The sequence below is a fragment of the Bombina bombina genome, chromosome 4 (genome assembly GCF_027579735.1).
Source record: "Bombina bombina isolate aBomBom1 chromosome 4, aBomBom1.pri, whole genome shotgun sequence".
Classification (NCBI taxonomy): domain Eukaryota; kingdom Metazoa; phylum Chordata; class Amphibia; order Anura; family Bombinatoridae; genus Bombina; species Bombina bombina.
Genome location: NC_069502.1, coordinates 263444446 through 263460150, shown reverse-complemented (window position 1 = coordinate 263460150; position 15705 = coordinate 263444446). Strand labels below are relative to the sequence as shown.

General features: G+C 43.1%; 1 protein-coding gene across 3 annotated transcripts in view; it reads left to right on the top strand.

Moving 5' to 3' along the window:
* WDR33 (WD repeat domain 33) overlaps nt 1-15705 on the top strand; it is a 635894-nt gene that overhangs the window by 29238 nt on the left and 590951 nt on the right. For all 3 annotated transcript variants that reach the window (XM_053709945.1, XM_053709944.1, XM_053709943.1), the window contains exon 2: nt 10063-10296. In XM_053709945.1, the coding sequence (XP_053565920.1) occupies nt 10093-10296 (204 nt within the window). In that variant the 5' untranslated portion in view covers nt 10063-10092. The remainder of the gene's footprint in view (nt 1-10062; nt 10297-15705) is intronic.

Here is a 15705-nt window from a genome sequence, read left to right as displayed (position 1 = left end):
GTAGTGTCTATTCCTTTGGAGTTGGGAGATGTGAGTGACCTATGTGGTCTAGTGTTGAGAGTGGTTAACGATTTGTCTTCACTTGAGGTTTTTCCGGATGCTGACTCCTTAGCCTAATGAACATTTTCTTGCGGTGGCGGAGTCTCCTTCCTTCCTGCTTTGGGTGGGTCATCTGGTCTGGAAGTGCGGGCATGTCCTCCTTCCTTTGCTCAGAGTTGAGTTACTCTAAGAGGTGGAGTGCAGGGGTTTCCCTGCCTTCTGTGGGGAGCTGCGAGGTCCAGCTTTTACCCTGTTAAAGGGGTTTTTGCAAGATCAATCGTGCAGGGATCTCTGGCTGTTGTCTCTTCCATATAATACCCTTGGTCTGACCATGGTCTTCGATGTTCGGGGGTTATCTGCGTTCTCGTTGCAACGCTAGCCTTGGGGCTTAACATTGAAGAGCTGAGGTTGGCTTCAGACGGTCGCCCTTCTGGGTAGTTGACTATTTATCCTCGATGCTCTGTTAGGGGCTTGGTGGCTTCGTGGAGGGTGCTTAAGTCTATCTCTCTGGGATGGCAAGCAAGGTCCAGGGTTCACATTCACCTTCAGGTGTTGGTTGTTACCTTGCCAGCGTGTGTGACAGTTTGGTCTTACCATAGGTGTTTGTGGTCCTGCTCTCCTCTCTGAGGGGGCGGGGCTCTGTTTCTCATGGGCGATGCCTATCTGCTTGTGGCTTAGGTTCTAGGTCTCTGACGGGTCCCTACTGGTTTTGACGCATTTCATGTTTCTTGTAGACTCCAGGTGTCTTTCAGCTGGGTCGGTGCTATGGCCGAGGAATCTGTCCTCTATGGTAGGGTGGTTTCCGTTGCTTTAGTCCCTTTCTCTCCTAGAGTGGATGGGTTCTCCTGGTTCAGAGTTACCTTAGTATCGGTAGTGACTTGTGGGTCCTTGTTTTCTTGCCTTGTAAGGGTTTTTTCCCTTCTTGAGTTTTCAGAATCCTGGAAAGGGAGTTGTGGAGTAGTAACTGGTTCCTGCAGTAGGGGGCTGGTGGTTTGAACCCTAATGGGCTCCTGTTATATGTTGGATTCTGATATTTAGATGCTGGGGGTCTGAGAACACTTTTACCTTGAGAAGTGTTCCTCTTTAGGGACGACGGCAAAGTCTGTCCTGAATCACGGTAGCATGCTGTTTGTAGTAGCGGTCAGAGTACTACTCGGGGGCTTTGCTCCTCATAGATCCATCCTTTTATTCCAGAGGTCTGGGACTTTTGTCTTTGGTCTTTGACTAGCCTTTGGGATGGGACCATTACCCTGGAGGGAAAATTGGGGTTCGGTTAATCTATGCAATGTTGACTGGTTTCTTCTAGAGTCTGTCCTCCCCTTTGGTGGAGGACTTTTGCTTTCCTCCTCTTTTCTACTGGCGTCTGGTGCTGCTGGGAGGGGACGCTCCTTGGAGCCCGCTATTCGTAAGGTTTGCAGTTTGAAACCAGCTACAGCTATTTCCACCTTGAATGTGTGCTAGCAGGCGTTAAAAAGCTTTTTGGTGGTTTGGGTTCCACAATGGCAGCTTTTCTACCTGGAAGCTGGTCATTGAGATTTTCTGTTTAGATGGTTTGGTGTTCTCTTGGAGAGCTCTTTGTTAACTGCTGGGATAGTTATCCTATTTCTGCTGTGTAGGCTTGCCTAGCCTGCAAGTTTCGATCTGATACGAGGCAATAGGAAACTCATGTTTTCTGGAGTACCTTATGGTATGGTACTGTGTCAGGGATATGAGGGTGTTCCTAGAGTCCTCTTTGGGACGCTTTTCCCTGAGTATGGATTTCTTTTTTTTTTATCAGGTCCTTGTGTTTCTAGGGAGTTCGTCTCCCTGGGCGCTACTTTCGTAAGACAACTGTGGGTTGTTCTATGTTGAGCCGTGTGGAATGATCCTTTGGATTCTTCTAGGAATCTGTTCTCCCTTGTGGGGGCAGGTAGCGGTCCTTGTCTTTTGGCCGAGTACTCTGCTTGGGAGTCGCGTGGCTGACTCCTCGGAGGCTGTTTGTGCTCGACGGACTCTGGGACACAGGGGTCTCTAGCTCGGCTTTGCTTTTTTAACTAATGTGCAGTTACCTGGGCTTTGGGTTTTTTACCAGTGTCTATTTTTAAGGGGTGTCTGGTAATTTCAGACTGTGGTGCCTTTCAAAGGGGCCACCTTTTGTACCCACCCATTGTTTGCATTCAGTGTCCTCTAGCTTGGGTTAAGGGGGGGGGGGTTAAGCCTTTGGCTGGGGTGTCTTTGCCTCCTCCTGGTGGCCTGGCTCTGTATTCCCAAAAGTAATGAATGCAGCTGTGGACTCCTACCGTCAGAAGAAAAGAAAATTTATCAGGGTAAGCATAATTTATTATATTAAAATAACAGCCACACGTTTCTTAGCCAAATAAGTGTTTCATCAGTCTTAGTATTTTTTTTTTTTAAATGGCAAGGATGTATGCTTAGGAGCCGGCCCATTTCTAAAGTACTATATAGCAGCAGCTTATCAAGAATGTTATCGATTTGCAAGAGCACTAGATGGAAGCACTATTTCCTGCCATGTAGAGCTCACACACTATCATGGGATTAAAGGGACAGTCTAGTATAAATTAAACTTTCATTATTCAGATAGGAGTTTTAATTTTAATCAACTTTCCAGTTTACTTTTATCATCTAATTTGCTTTTTTCCCTTGGTATTCTTAGTTTAAACTAAACATAGATTGGCTCATATGCTAATTTCTAAGCCTTTGAGGGCTGCCTCTTATCACATGCTTTTTAAATCTCTTTTCTCCAACATAGGTGTGTCCGGTCCACGGCGTCATCCTTACTTGTGGGATATTCTCTTCCCCAACAGGAAATGGCAAAGAGCCCAGCAAAGCTGGTCACATGATCCCTCCTAGGCTCCGCCTACCCCAGTCATTCTCTTTGCCGTTGTACAGGCAACATCTCCACGGAGATGGCTTAGAGTTTTTTAGTGTTTAACTGTAGTTTTTATTATTCAATCAAGAGTTTGTTATTTTGAAATAGTGCTGGTATGTACTATTTACTCAGAAACAGAAAAGAGATGAAGATTTCTGTTTGTATGAGGAAAATGATTTTAGCAACCGTCACTAAAATCCATGGCTGTTCCACACAGGACTGTTGAGAGCAATTAACTTCAGTTGGGGGAACAGTGAGCAGTCTCTTGCTGCTTGAGGTATGACACATTCTAACAAGACGATGTAATGCTGGAAGCTGTCATTTTCCCTATGGGATCCGGTAAGCCATGTTTATTAAGATCGTAAATAAGGGCTTCACAAGGGCTTATTAAGACTGTAGACTTTTTCTGGGCTAAATCGATTCATTCTTAACACATATTTAGCCTTGAGGAATCATTTATTCTGGGTATTTTGATATAATAATATCGTCAGGCACTGTTTTAGACACCTTATTCTTTAGGGGCTTTCCCAAATCATAGGCAGAGCCTCATTTTCGCGCCGGTGTTGCGCACTTGTTTTTGAGAGGCATGACATGCAGTCGCATGTGAGAGGAGCTCTGATACTTAGAAAAGACTTTCTGAAGGCGTCATTTGGTATCGTATTCCCCTTTGGGCTTGGTTGGGTCTCAGCAAAGCAGATACCAGGGACTGTAAAGGGGTTAAAGTTAAAAACGGCTCCGGTTCCGTTATTTTAAGGGTTAAAGCTTCCAAATTTGGTGTGCAATACTTTTAAGGCTTTAAGACACTGTGGTGAAAATTTGGTGAATTTTGAACAATTCCTTCATGTTTTTTCGCAATTGCAGTAATAAAGTGTGTTCAGTTTAAAATTTAAAGTGACAGTAACGGTTTTATTTTAAAACGTTTTTTGTACTTTGTTATCAAGTTTATGCCTGTTTAACATGTCTGAACTACCAGATAGACTGTGTTCTGAATGTGGGGAAGCCAGAATTCCCATTCATTTAAATAAATGTGATTTATGTGACAATGACAATGATGCCCAAGATGATTCCTCAAGTGAGGGGAGTAAGCATGGTACTGCATCATTCCCTCCTTCGTCTACACGAGTCTTGCCCACTCAGGAGGCCCCTAGAACATCTAGCGCGCCAATACTCCTTACTATGCAACAATTAACGGCTGTAATGGATAATTCTGTCAAAAACATTTTAGCCAAAATGAACACTTATCAGCGTAAGCGCGACTGCTCTGTTTTAGATACTGAAGAGCATGACGACGCTGATAATAATGGTTCTGAAGGGCCCCTAACCCAGTCTGATGGGGCCAGGGAGGTTTTGTCTGAGGGAGAAATTACTGATTCAGGGAACATTTCTCAACAAGCTGAACCTGATGTGATTACGTTTAAATTTAAGTTGGAACATCTCCGCATTCTGCTTAAGGAGGTATTATCCACTCTGGATGATTGTGACAAGTTGGTCATCCCAGAGAAACTATGTAAAATGGACAAGTTCCTAGAGGTCCCGGGGCTCCCAGAAGCTTTTCCTATACCCAAGCGGGTGGCGGACATTGTTAATAAAGAATGGGAAAGGCCCGGTATTCCTTTCGTCCCTCCCCCCATATTTAAAAAATTGTTTCCTATGGTCGACCCCAGAAAGGACTTATGGCAGACAGTCCCCAAGGTCGAGGGAGCGGTTTCCACTTTAAACAAACGCACCACTATACCCATAGAGGATAGTTGTGCTTTCAAAGATCCTATGGATAAAAAATTAGAAGGTTTACTTAAAAAGATGTTTGTTCAGCAGGGTTACCTTCTACAACCAATTTCATGCATTGTCCCTGTAGCTACAGCCGCATGTTTCTGGTTCGATGAGCTGATAAAGGCGGTCGATAGTGATTCTCCTCCTTATGAGGAGATTATGGACAGAATCAATGCTCTCAAATTGGCTAATTCTTTCACCCTAGACGCCACTTTGCAATTGGCTAGGTTAGCGGCTAAGAATTCTGGGTTTGCTATTGTGGCGCGCAGAGCGCTTTGGTTGAAATCTTGGTCAGCTGATGAGTCTTCCAAGAACAAGCTACTTAACATTCCTTTCAAGGGGAAAACGCTGTTTGGCCCTGACTTGAAAGAGATTATCTCTGATATCACTGGGGGTAAGGGCCACGCCCTTCCTCAGGATCGGCCTTTCAAGGCAAAAAATAAACCTAATTTTCGTCCCTTTCGTAGAAATGGACCAGCCCAAAGTGCTACGTCCTCTAAGCAAGAGGGTAATACTTCTCAAGCCAAGCCAGCTTGGAGACCAATGCAAGGCTGGAACAAGGGAAAGCAGGCCAAGAAACCTGCCACTGCTACCAAGACAGCATGAAATGTTGGCCCCCGATCCGGGACCGGATCTGGTGGGGGGCAGACTCTCTCTCTTCGCTCAGGCTTGGGCAAGAGATGTTCTGGATCCTTGGGCGCTAGAAATAGTCTCCCAAGGTTATCTTCTGGAATTCAAGGGGCTTCCCCCAAGGGGGAGGTTCCACAGGTCTCAGTTGTCTTCAGACCACATAAAAAGACAGGCATTCTTACATTGTGTAGAAGACCTGTTAAAAATGGGAGTGATTCATCCTGTTCCATTAAGAGAACAAGGGATGGGGTTCTACTCCAATCTGTTCATAGTTCCCTAAAAAGAGGGAACGTTCAGACCAATCTTAGATCTCAAGATCTTAAACAAGTTTCTCAAGGTTCCATCGTTCAAGATGGAAACCATTCGAACTATTCTTCCTTCCATCCAGGAAGGTCAATTCATGACCACAGTGGATTTAAAGGATGCGTATCTACATATTCCTATCCACAAGGAACATCATCGGTTCCTAAGGTTCGCATTCCTGGACAAGCATTACCAGTTCGTGGCGCTTCCTTTCGGATTAGCCACTGCTCCAAGGATTTTCACAAAGGTACTAGGGTCCCTTCTAGCTGTGCTAAGACCAAGGGGCATTGCTGTAGTACCTTACTTGGACGACATTCTGATTCAAGCGTCGTCCCTTCCTCAAGCAAAGGCTCACACGGACATTGTCCTGGCCTTTCTCAGATCTCACGGATGGAAAGTGAACGTGGAAAAGAGTTCTCTATCTCCGTCAACAAGGGTTCCCTTCTTGGGAACAATAATAGACTCCTTAGAAATGAGGATTTTTCTGACAGAGGCCAGAAAAACAAAACTTCTAGACTCTTGTCGGATACTTCATTCCGTTCCTCTTCCTTCCATAGCGCAGTGCATGGAAGTGATCGGTTTGATGGTAGCGGCAATGGACATAGTTCCTTTTGCGCGCATTCATCTAAGACCATTACAACTGTGCATGCTCAGTCAGTGGAATGGGGACTATACAGACTTGTCTCCGAAGATACAAGTAAATCAGAGGACCAGAGACTCACTCCGTTGGTGGCTGTCCCTGGACAACCTGTCACAAGGGATGACATTCCGCAGACCGGAGTGGGTCATCGTCACGACCGACGCCAGTCTGATGGGCTGGGGCGCGGTCTGGGGATCCCTGAAAGCTCAGGGTCTTTGGTCTCGGGAAGAATCTCTTCTACCGATAAATATTCTGGAACTGAGAGCGATATTCAATGCTCTCAAGGCTTGGCCTCAGCTAGCGAGGGCCAAGTTCATACGGTTTCAATCAGACAACATGACAACTGTTGCGTACATCAACCATCAGGGGGGAACAAGGAGTTCCCTAGCGATGGAAGAAGTGACCAAAATCATTCTATGGGCGGAGTCTCACTCCTGCCACCTGTCTGCTATCCACATCCCAGGAGTGGAAAATTGGGAAGCGGATTTTCTGAGTCGTCAGACATTGCATCCGGGGGAGTGGGAACTCCATCCGGAAATCTTTGCCCAAGTCACTCAGCTGTGGGGCATTCCAGACATGGATCTGATGGCCTCTCGTCAGAACTTCAAAGTTCCTTGCTACGGGTCCAGATCCAGGGATCCCAAGGCGGCTCTAGTGGATGCACTAGTAGCACCTTGGACCTTCAAACTAGCTTATGTGTTCCCGCCGTTTCCTCTCATCCCCAGGCTGGTAGCCAGGATCAATCAGGAGAGGGCGTCGGTGATCTTGATAGCTCCTGCGTGGCCACGCAGGACTTGGTATGCAGATCTGGTGAATATGTCATCGGCTCCACCTTGGAAGCTACCTTTGAGACGAGACCTTCTTGTTCAGGGTCCGTTCGAACATCCGAATCTGGTTTCACTCCAGCTGACTGCTTGGAGATTGAACGCTTGATCTTATCGAAGCGAGGGTTCTCAGATTCTGTTATCGATACTCTTGTTCAGGCCAGAAAGCCTGTAACTAGAAAGATTTACCACAAAATTTGGAAAAAATATATCTGTTGGTGTGAATCTAAAGGATTCCCTTGGGACAAGGTTAAGATTCCTAAGATTCTATCCTTCCTTCAAGAAGGATTGGAAAAAGGATTATCTGCTAGTTCCCTGAAGGGACAGATTTCTGCCTTGTCTGTGTTACTTCACAAAAAGCTGGCAGCTGTGCCAGATGTTCAAGCCTTTGTTCAGGCTCTGGTTAGAATTAAGCCTGTTTACAAACCTTTGACTCCTCCTTGGAGTCTCAACTTAGTTCTTTCAGTTCTTCAGGGGGTTCCGTTTGAACCCTTACATTCCGTTGATATTAAGTTATTATCTTGGAAAGTTTTGTTTTTAGTTGCAATTTCTTCTGCTAGAAGAGTTTCAGAATTATCTGCTCTGCAGTGTTCTCCTCCTTATCTGGTGTTCCATGCAGATAAGGTGGTTTTACGTACTAAACCTGGTTTTCTTCCAAAAGTTGTTTCTAACAAAAACATTAACCAGGAGATTATCGTACCTTCTCTGTGTCCGAAACCAGTTTCAAAGGAGGAACGTTTGTTGCACAATTTGGATGTTGTTCGCGCTCTAAAATTCTATTTAGATGCTACAAAGGATTTTAGACAAACATCTTCCTTGTTTGTTGTTTATTCCGGTAAAAGGAGAGGTCAAAAAGCAACTTCTACCTCTCTCTCTTTTTGGATTAAAAGCATCATCAGATTGGCTTACGAGACTGCCGGACGGCAGCCTCCCGAAAGAATCACGGCTCATTCCACTAGGGCTGTGGCTTCCACATGGGCCTTCAAGAACGAGGCTTCTGTTGATCAGATATGTAGGGCAGCGACTTGGTCTTCACTGCACACTTTTACCAAATTTTACAAGTTTGATACTTTTGCTTCTTCTGAGGCTATTTTTGGGAGAAAGGTTTTGCAAGCCGTGGTGCCTTCCATTTAGGTGACCTGATTTGCTCCCTCCCTTCATCCGTGTCCTAAAGCTTTGGTATTGGTTCCCACAAGTAAGGATGACGCCGTGGACCGGACACACCTATGTTGGAGAAAACAGAATTTATGTTTACCTGATAAATTACTTTCTCCAACGGTGTGTCCGGTCCACGGCCCGCCCTGGTTTTTTTAATCAGGTCTGATAATTTATTTTCTTTAACTACAGTCACCACGGTACCATATGGTTTCTCCTATGCAAATATTCCTCCTTAACGTCGGTCGAATGACTGGGGTAGGCGGAGCCTAGGAGGGATCATGTGACCAGCTTTGCTGGGCTCTTTGCCATTTCCTGTTGGGGAAGAGAATATCCCACAAGTAAGGATGACGCCGTGGACCGGACACACCGTTGGAGAAAGTAATTTATCAGGTAAACATAAATTCTGTTTTCAACACAGACAGAAAGCACACGTGGGCCATATAGATAACACCGTGTTCAGGCACAGGGGGTTATTTAAGATTTAGCACAAAACAATGCTAAATTAAAGTCAATAGATAATAAACAGTCACAGTCATGTGATCAGGGGGCTGGAAGAAGGTTCCTTGATACAAGGTAAATCACAGAGGTAAAAAGTATATTTAATATAACTGTTGGTTATGCAAAACCGGGGAATGGGTAATAAAGGGATAATCTATCTTTTAAAACTATAGCAATTCTATGGTAACTGTCCCTTTAAAGCAAATTTGATGGAATCTTTTTTTTTTTTTTTTTTTAATTTTTTTTATGGAATGCTCTTTTGAATTTCAAAATAATTATATTTGGGTTTCATTTCTTTTTAAGAAGGGATATTCATTTGAAATACTGATTCAAAATCATGAAATTGATTTGTGCCTGATCCATAATATATTGTCACATGTGAGGCGGAGCAACTAATTTTCTTGCTCAGGTGTATGTTTCAACTCACAGTAGACTCAAAGGCAAAGGGATCTTTTACCCAGTGTTTTGTTGTGTTAAATAAAAAATAAAAACTCTCAAATATCTGCTCAGGAAATTAATGACAAACTGGCAGATAAATCAGAGAGATGTGACTGTATGGCTACTTTCATTGTGTTCAGACATCCTTCAGTGATGCCGTTTTCCTCCTATATATTTAACGGTAGTTGGGTTGTTTTGACTTACAATCTTGCTTTCCATAGTTGTAAGAATTTCTTAAATGCTTTGATTTCTTCAGTGTCTGAACAATTCATTTTTATTTATCTTGGAATGTCAAATTTAGTTAATTCAACTGTAGATTTGAAAGGTTCTCTTTCTTTGCTATTTCCTTGGCCAGAGGAATATCAGAGCTTTCTGCTATATCTTGCAATTCTCCTTATCTTTGTGTGTTTTTTTTTTTTTTTTATGTTTGCAAGTTTTATCAGGATAAATTTTAGTTTTAGGAACAAACTACTCTTTCTTTCCCAAGATTGTTTCTTCTGAAAACATTGATCAATGAATTGTAGACTCATTTTTCTGTCTAGCGACAAAAAAACACATACAAAATTAACACGCTAAAGAGAAATTACTTCATAACGTGTATGTTCTAAGGTCCTTGAAATGTTATAATAGAAAGTATTTCACTGTCCCTACCCAGCTACTTTATAATAATGCCACCTGGCTGGCAAACATTTCTGTGGAGAACACTACCCAAGTAATACTGCCGATAGGCAAAAAGGTATTTGCTCTACTTGTGTAAATGCTGCTTTTTCATATGCACAACATTTTTAAGTTCAGTGACCATTTGTTGTTAGTGATTAGTTGATATTTTTATAAAATAATTTAGATTTACTTTGTTTTTCCATTAATTAGATAATTTGTCTTTTTATATTCAGGATTGCCCCTTCCCCTAATTTGAGATCACCATGGCAACTGAAATTGGCTCCCCACCTCGCTTCTTTCACATGCCACGGTTTCAACACCAGGCTCCTCGGCAACTTTTCTACAAGAGGCCTGATTATGCCCAGCAGCAGGCTATGCAACAGCTTACATTTGATGGTAAACGAATGCGCAAAGCAGTGAATCGCAAAACCATTGATTACAACCCATCTGTAATCAAGTACCTTGAGGTAAGATCTGTGGTCCAATGACATTCAAAAATAACTGGTAGGCTGTGTTTTGAATGTAACTTTCAAAATGTTATCTTTGGAATTATATTTTGTGATGCGGGGTTGCAAATTGATACCACAGCTAAATAGTACTAAATGAGCAGTTAGTATAACAAAGTTTATGCTTACCTGATCAATTATTTTCTTTGCTGGCATGGAGAATCCACGAGTCCATTCAATTACTGTTGGGAAATTCACCTCCTGGCCACCAGGAGGAGGCAAAGAACACCCCAGCCAGAGCTAAAGCATCCCACTCCCACTGCCCATACTCCCCCCAATCATTTAGCCGACGGAATAAAGGAAGGTAGGAGAACACTAGGGTATATAGGTGCCTGAAGGTTATAAAAAAAAAAAAAAATTCTGCCTTAAATAGACTTACAGGGTGGGTCGTGGACTCTCCATGCCAGTAAAGAAAATATTTTATCTGGTAAGAATAAATTTGTTTTCTTTCCAATGGCATGGAGAGCCCATAAGTCCATCAATTACTATTGGGAAACTATTTACCCAAGCCAGAGAGGACACAGAATGGAAAGGGAGTGAAAATAAAAGGTAGGCAGACCTAAACGGAAGGCACCACCGCTTGCGAAACCTTTCTCCCAAAGGAAGCCTCGACTGAGGCAAAAACATCAAACTTCTAAAATTTAGAAAAAGTATGTAAAGAGGACCAAGTAGCCACCTTACAGATTTGCTCCATGGATGCTTCATTCTTAAAAGCCCAATAAGAAGAAACAGCATGAGTAGAATGAGCCGTAATCCTTCCCAGCTTCCTCATAAGCCAAACAAATTATACTCCTCAGCCAAAAAGAGCAAGCAGTTGCAGTAGCTTTCTGACCCTTAGGCTTACCAGCGTACACCACAAACAAGGCAGAAGACTGCCTAAAATACTTTGTAGTCTGAAGATAGAACTTTAAGGCAAGTACCACATCCAGGTTGTGAAGAAGACGTTCCTTCTGAGAGGAAGGATTAGGACAAAAAGGAACCACTATTTCTTGATTGATATTACAATCAAACTACCTTAGGAAGAAAACCCATCTTAGTACGAATAACAGCCTTATCCAAATGGAAAATAAGCTAAGATGGGTCACACTAACGCAGATAATTCTAAAACTCTGAGCAGAAGAGAGCCAACAAAAACCAAACATTCCAAGATAAGTTTAATATCTACAGAATGTATAGGTTCAAACGGAGCCCTTTGAAGAACACGTAGAACCAAATTAAGGCTCCAGGGAGGAGCAACACACTTAAACACAGGTCTGATTCTGGCCTGAACAAAGGACTGAACATCAGGAAGATAGGCAAACTTCTTGTGTAACAAAACTGAAAGGGAAGAGATCTGGCTCTTAAGAGAACTAGCAAATAAAATTTCTTCTATAAGATACGACGAGTCCACGGATTCATCCTTTACTTGTGGGATATTAAACTCCTAACAGGAAGTGGCAAAGAGCACCACAGCAGAGCTGTCTATATAGCTCCTCCCTTGACTCCACCCCCCAGTCATTCTCTTTGCCTACTCTAAGTAATAGGAAGGGTAAAGTGAAAGAGGTGATAAAATGTTAGTTTTTATTTTCTTCAAGCAAGAGTTTTTTTATTTTAAATGGTACCGGTGTGTACTATTTTCCTTCATGCAGCAGATGGATGAAGACTTCTGCTTGGAGGCTGATGATCTTAGCAGTTGTTACTAAGATCCAGTGCAGTTCCCACAGAATGGCTGAGGAGTACTTAAGAAACTTCAGTGTGAGGAACGTTTTTCATGCTATAAGCAGTGAGGTATGTTCAGTAATTTTTTTCTGGAGAGACTGTTATTTCAGAATTGGCTGACAGTATCCCCATGAGGGAGAGGGTAAGCCGTTATACTAAAGTATAAAGAGGGGTATTACTGAGCTTGCATATATGGGCTATAAAAAAATGGTTGCCCACAAACATTCTAACATCAGTGTCAAACGTTTACATGTCTGGGAGTGCAGATAACGTTTTTAAATGAGACATTTTTATTCTTTATTGAGAAGGGTACACATGGCTTCATTTTATAAGTATATGAACCCACATGGCTAGGCTTTAGACTGATTAATTTAGTCTGTGAGACATCGAGTGAGATCGGCGGGGCCTATTTCTCCTACATTGGTGTGTCCGGTCCACGGCGTCATCCATAACTTGTGGGAATATTCTCTTCCCCAACAGGAAATGGCAAAGAGCACAGCAAAAGCTGTCCATATAGTCCCTCCTAGGCTCCGCCCACCCCAGTCATTCTCTTTGCCGCTGAACAAGCAGCATCTCCAAGGAGATGGTGAAGAGTATGTGGTGTTTAGTTGTAGTTTTTTATTCTACTATCAAGAGTTTATTTTAAAATAGTGCTGGTATGTACTATTTACTCTGAAACAGAAAAGGATGAAGAGTTCTGTTTGTGAGAGGAGTATGATTTTAGCAGCAGTAACTAAAATAGTTTTCTGTTCCCACACAGGACTGTTGAGATGAGATAACTTCAGTTGGGGGGAACAGTTGGCAGACTTTTCTGCTTAAGGTATGACTATTTGCATACAAAGAGAGAAGCGCTCTACCAGGAACGAACAACAGCTCAGTGGCTTGTTCTATGGCGATTTACCACCCGGAAGCAGCCTCTTTTAGACCAGTGTGCTTTTCACAAAAGAAAACTTTCCTGAAGTATATCAGTCTGATCCCGCCAAGTAAGGTCAGTCCAGCCCCGAAATACCAGGCAATTCTCCTCTGAACAAGGAACATAAGGGACATAAGATATGACTAGCCATATTTCTAACAAGACTGTGTAATGCTGGAAGGCTGTCATTTTCCCCTCATGGGGACCGGTAAGCCATTTTCTTAGTCTCAAACAGAATAAAGGGCTTAATATGGGCTATAAAACTGGTACACTTTTATGGGCTAGATCGATTGCTTTATTTGGGCATTTTATACAGTTTGATGTTGAAATTCACACTTTATATCTTTGGGGAACGTTTTTTTACGTCAGGCACTGGTTTAGACACCTTCCCAGTCAGGAAGGGCCTTCTCTGTAGTAGGCAGAGTCTCATTTTCGCGCCATTACTGCGCAGTTACTTTTGAGAGCAGTACATGCAGCTGCATGTGTGTGGGTCTGGAAGTAGTTGAAAAAGTTCCTAGAAGGCTTCATTTGGTATCGTATACCCCCCTGGGTTTGGTAAAATCGCAGCAAAGGCTGGAGCTGGGACTGTAGAGGGGTTAAAACTGTAAACGGCTCCGGTTTCCTCATTTTAAGGGTTAAAGGTCTGAAATTTGGGGTGCAATGCTTTGAATGCTTTAAGACACTATGGTGAATATTTGGTTAAAATTGAACAATTCCTTCATAGTTTTTCACATATTCAGTAAAAAAGTGTGCCCTGTTTAAAATTTAAAGAGACAGTAACGGTTTTGTTTTAAAACTGTTTTTGTACTTTATTGACAAGTTTAAGCCTGTTTAACATGTCTGTGCCTTCAGATAGACTATGTTCTGTATGTATGGAAGCCAATGTGTCTCCCCCTTCAAATATGTGTGATAATTGTGCCATAGCGTCCAAACAAAGTAAGGACAGTACTGCCACAGATAGTAAAGTTGCCCAAGATGATTCATCAGATGAAGGGAGTAGACATAGTTCTACATCATCTCCTTCTGTGTCTACACCAGTTTTGCTCACGCAGGAGGCCCCTAGTTCTTCTAGCGCGCCAATGCTTGTTACTATGCAACAATTGACGGCAGTAATGGATAACTCCATAGCAAATATTTTATCCAAGATGCCTGCATTTCAGAGAAAGCGCAATTGCTCTGTTTTAAACACTGTAGAGCAGGAGGGCGCTGATGATAATTGCTCTGTCATACCCTCACACCAATCTGAAGTGGCCATGAGGGAGGTTTTGTCCGATGGGGAAATTTCTGATTCAGGTAGAATTTCTCAACAGGCAGAACCTGATGTTGTGACATTTAAATTAGAGCATCTCCGCACACTGCTTAAGGAGGTGCTATATACTCTGGATGATTGTGACAACCTGGTCATTCCAGAAAAATTGTGCAAGATGGACAAGTTCCTAGAGGTTCCGGTGCACCCCGACGCTTTTCCTATACCCAAGCGGGTGGCGGACATAGTGAATATGGAGTGGGAGAAGCCAGGCATACCTTTTGTCCCCCCTCCTATATTTAAGAAATTATTTCCTATGGTCGACCCCAGAAAGGACTTAAGGCAGACAGTCCCTAAGGTCGAGGGGGCAGTTTCTACACTAGCCAAGCGCACTACTATTCCTATCGAGGATAATTGTGCTTTCAAAGATCCTATGGATAAAAAATTGGAGGGTTTGCTTAAAAAAGATTTTTGTACAGCAAGGTTACCTCCTACTATTTTGTGCATTATTCCTGTCACTACAGCAGCGTGGTTCTGGTTTGAGGAACGAGAAAAGTCGCTCAGTAGAGAGACTCCGTATGAGGAGGTTATGGACAGAATTCACGCACTTAAGTTAGCTAATTCCTTTATTTTAGATGCCGCTTTGCAGTTAGCTAGATTAGCGGCGAAAAATTCAGGGTTTGCAATTGTGGCGTGCAGAGCGCTCTGGCTAAAGTCTTGGTCAGCGGATGTATCTTCCAAGACAAAATTTCTTAATATCCCTTTCAAGGGTAAAACCCTTTTTGGGCCAGAATTGAAAGAGATTATCTCAGACATCACTGGGGGTAAGGGCCACGCCCTCCCACAAGATAGGCCTTTCAAGGCCAAGAATAAGTCTAATTTTCGTTCCTTTCGCAATTTCAGGAACGGACCGGCCTCCAACTCCGCAGCCTCTAGACAAGAGGGTAATGCTTCGCAAACCAAACCAGCTTGGAAACCGATGCAAGGCTGGAACAAGGGTAAGCAGACCAAGAAGCCTGCTGCTGCTACCAAAACAGCATGAAGGAGTAGCCCCCGATCCGGGACCGGATCTAGTAGGGGGCAGACTCTCTCTCTTCGCTCAGGCTTGGGCAAGAGAAGTTCAGGATCCCTGGGCACTAGAAATAGTTTCTCAGGGTTATCTTCTGGAATTCAAGGAACTACCCCCAAGGGGAAGGTTCCACATGTCTCACCTTCAAACCAAATAAAGAGACAGGCATTCTTACATTGTGTAGAAGACCTGTTAAAAAGGGGAGTGATACACCCAGTTCCAACTGTGGAACAAGGACTGGGGTTTTACTCAAATCTGTTTGTAGTTCCCAAAAAAGAGGGAACTTTCAGACCAATCCTGGATTTAAAGATTCTAAACAAATTTCTCAGAGTGCCATCGTTCAAAATGGAAACTATTCGAACGATTTTACCTACAATCCAGGAGGGTCAATTTATGACTACCGTGGATCTAAAGGATGCGTATCTACATATCCCTATCCACAAA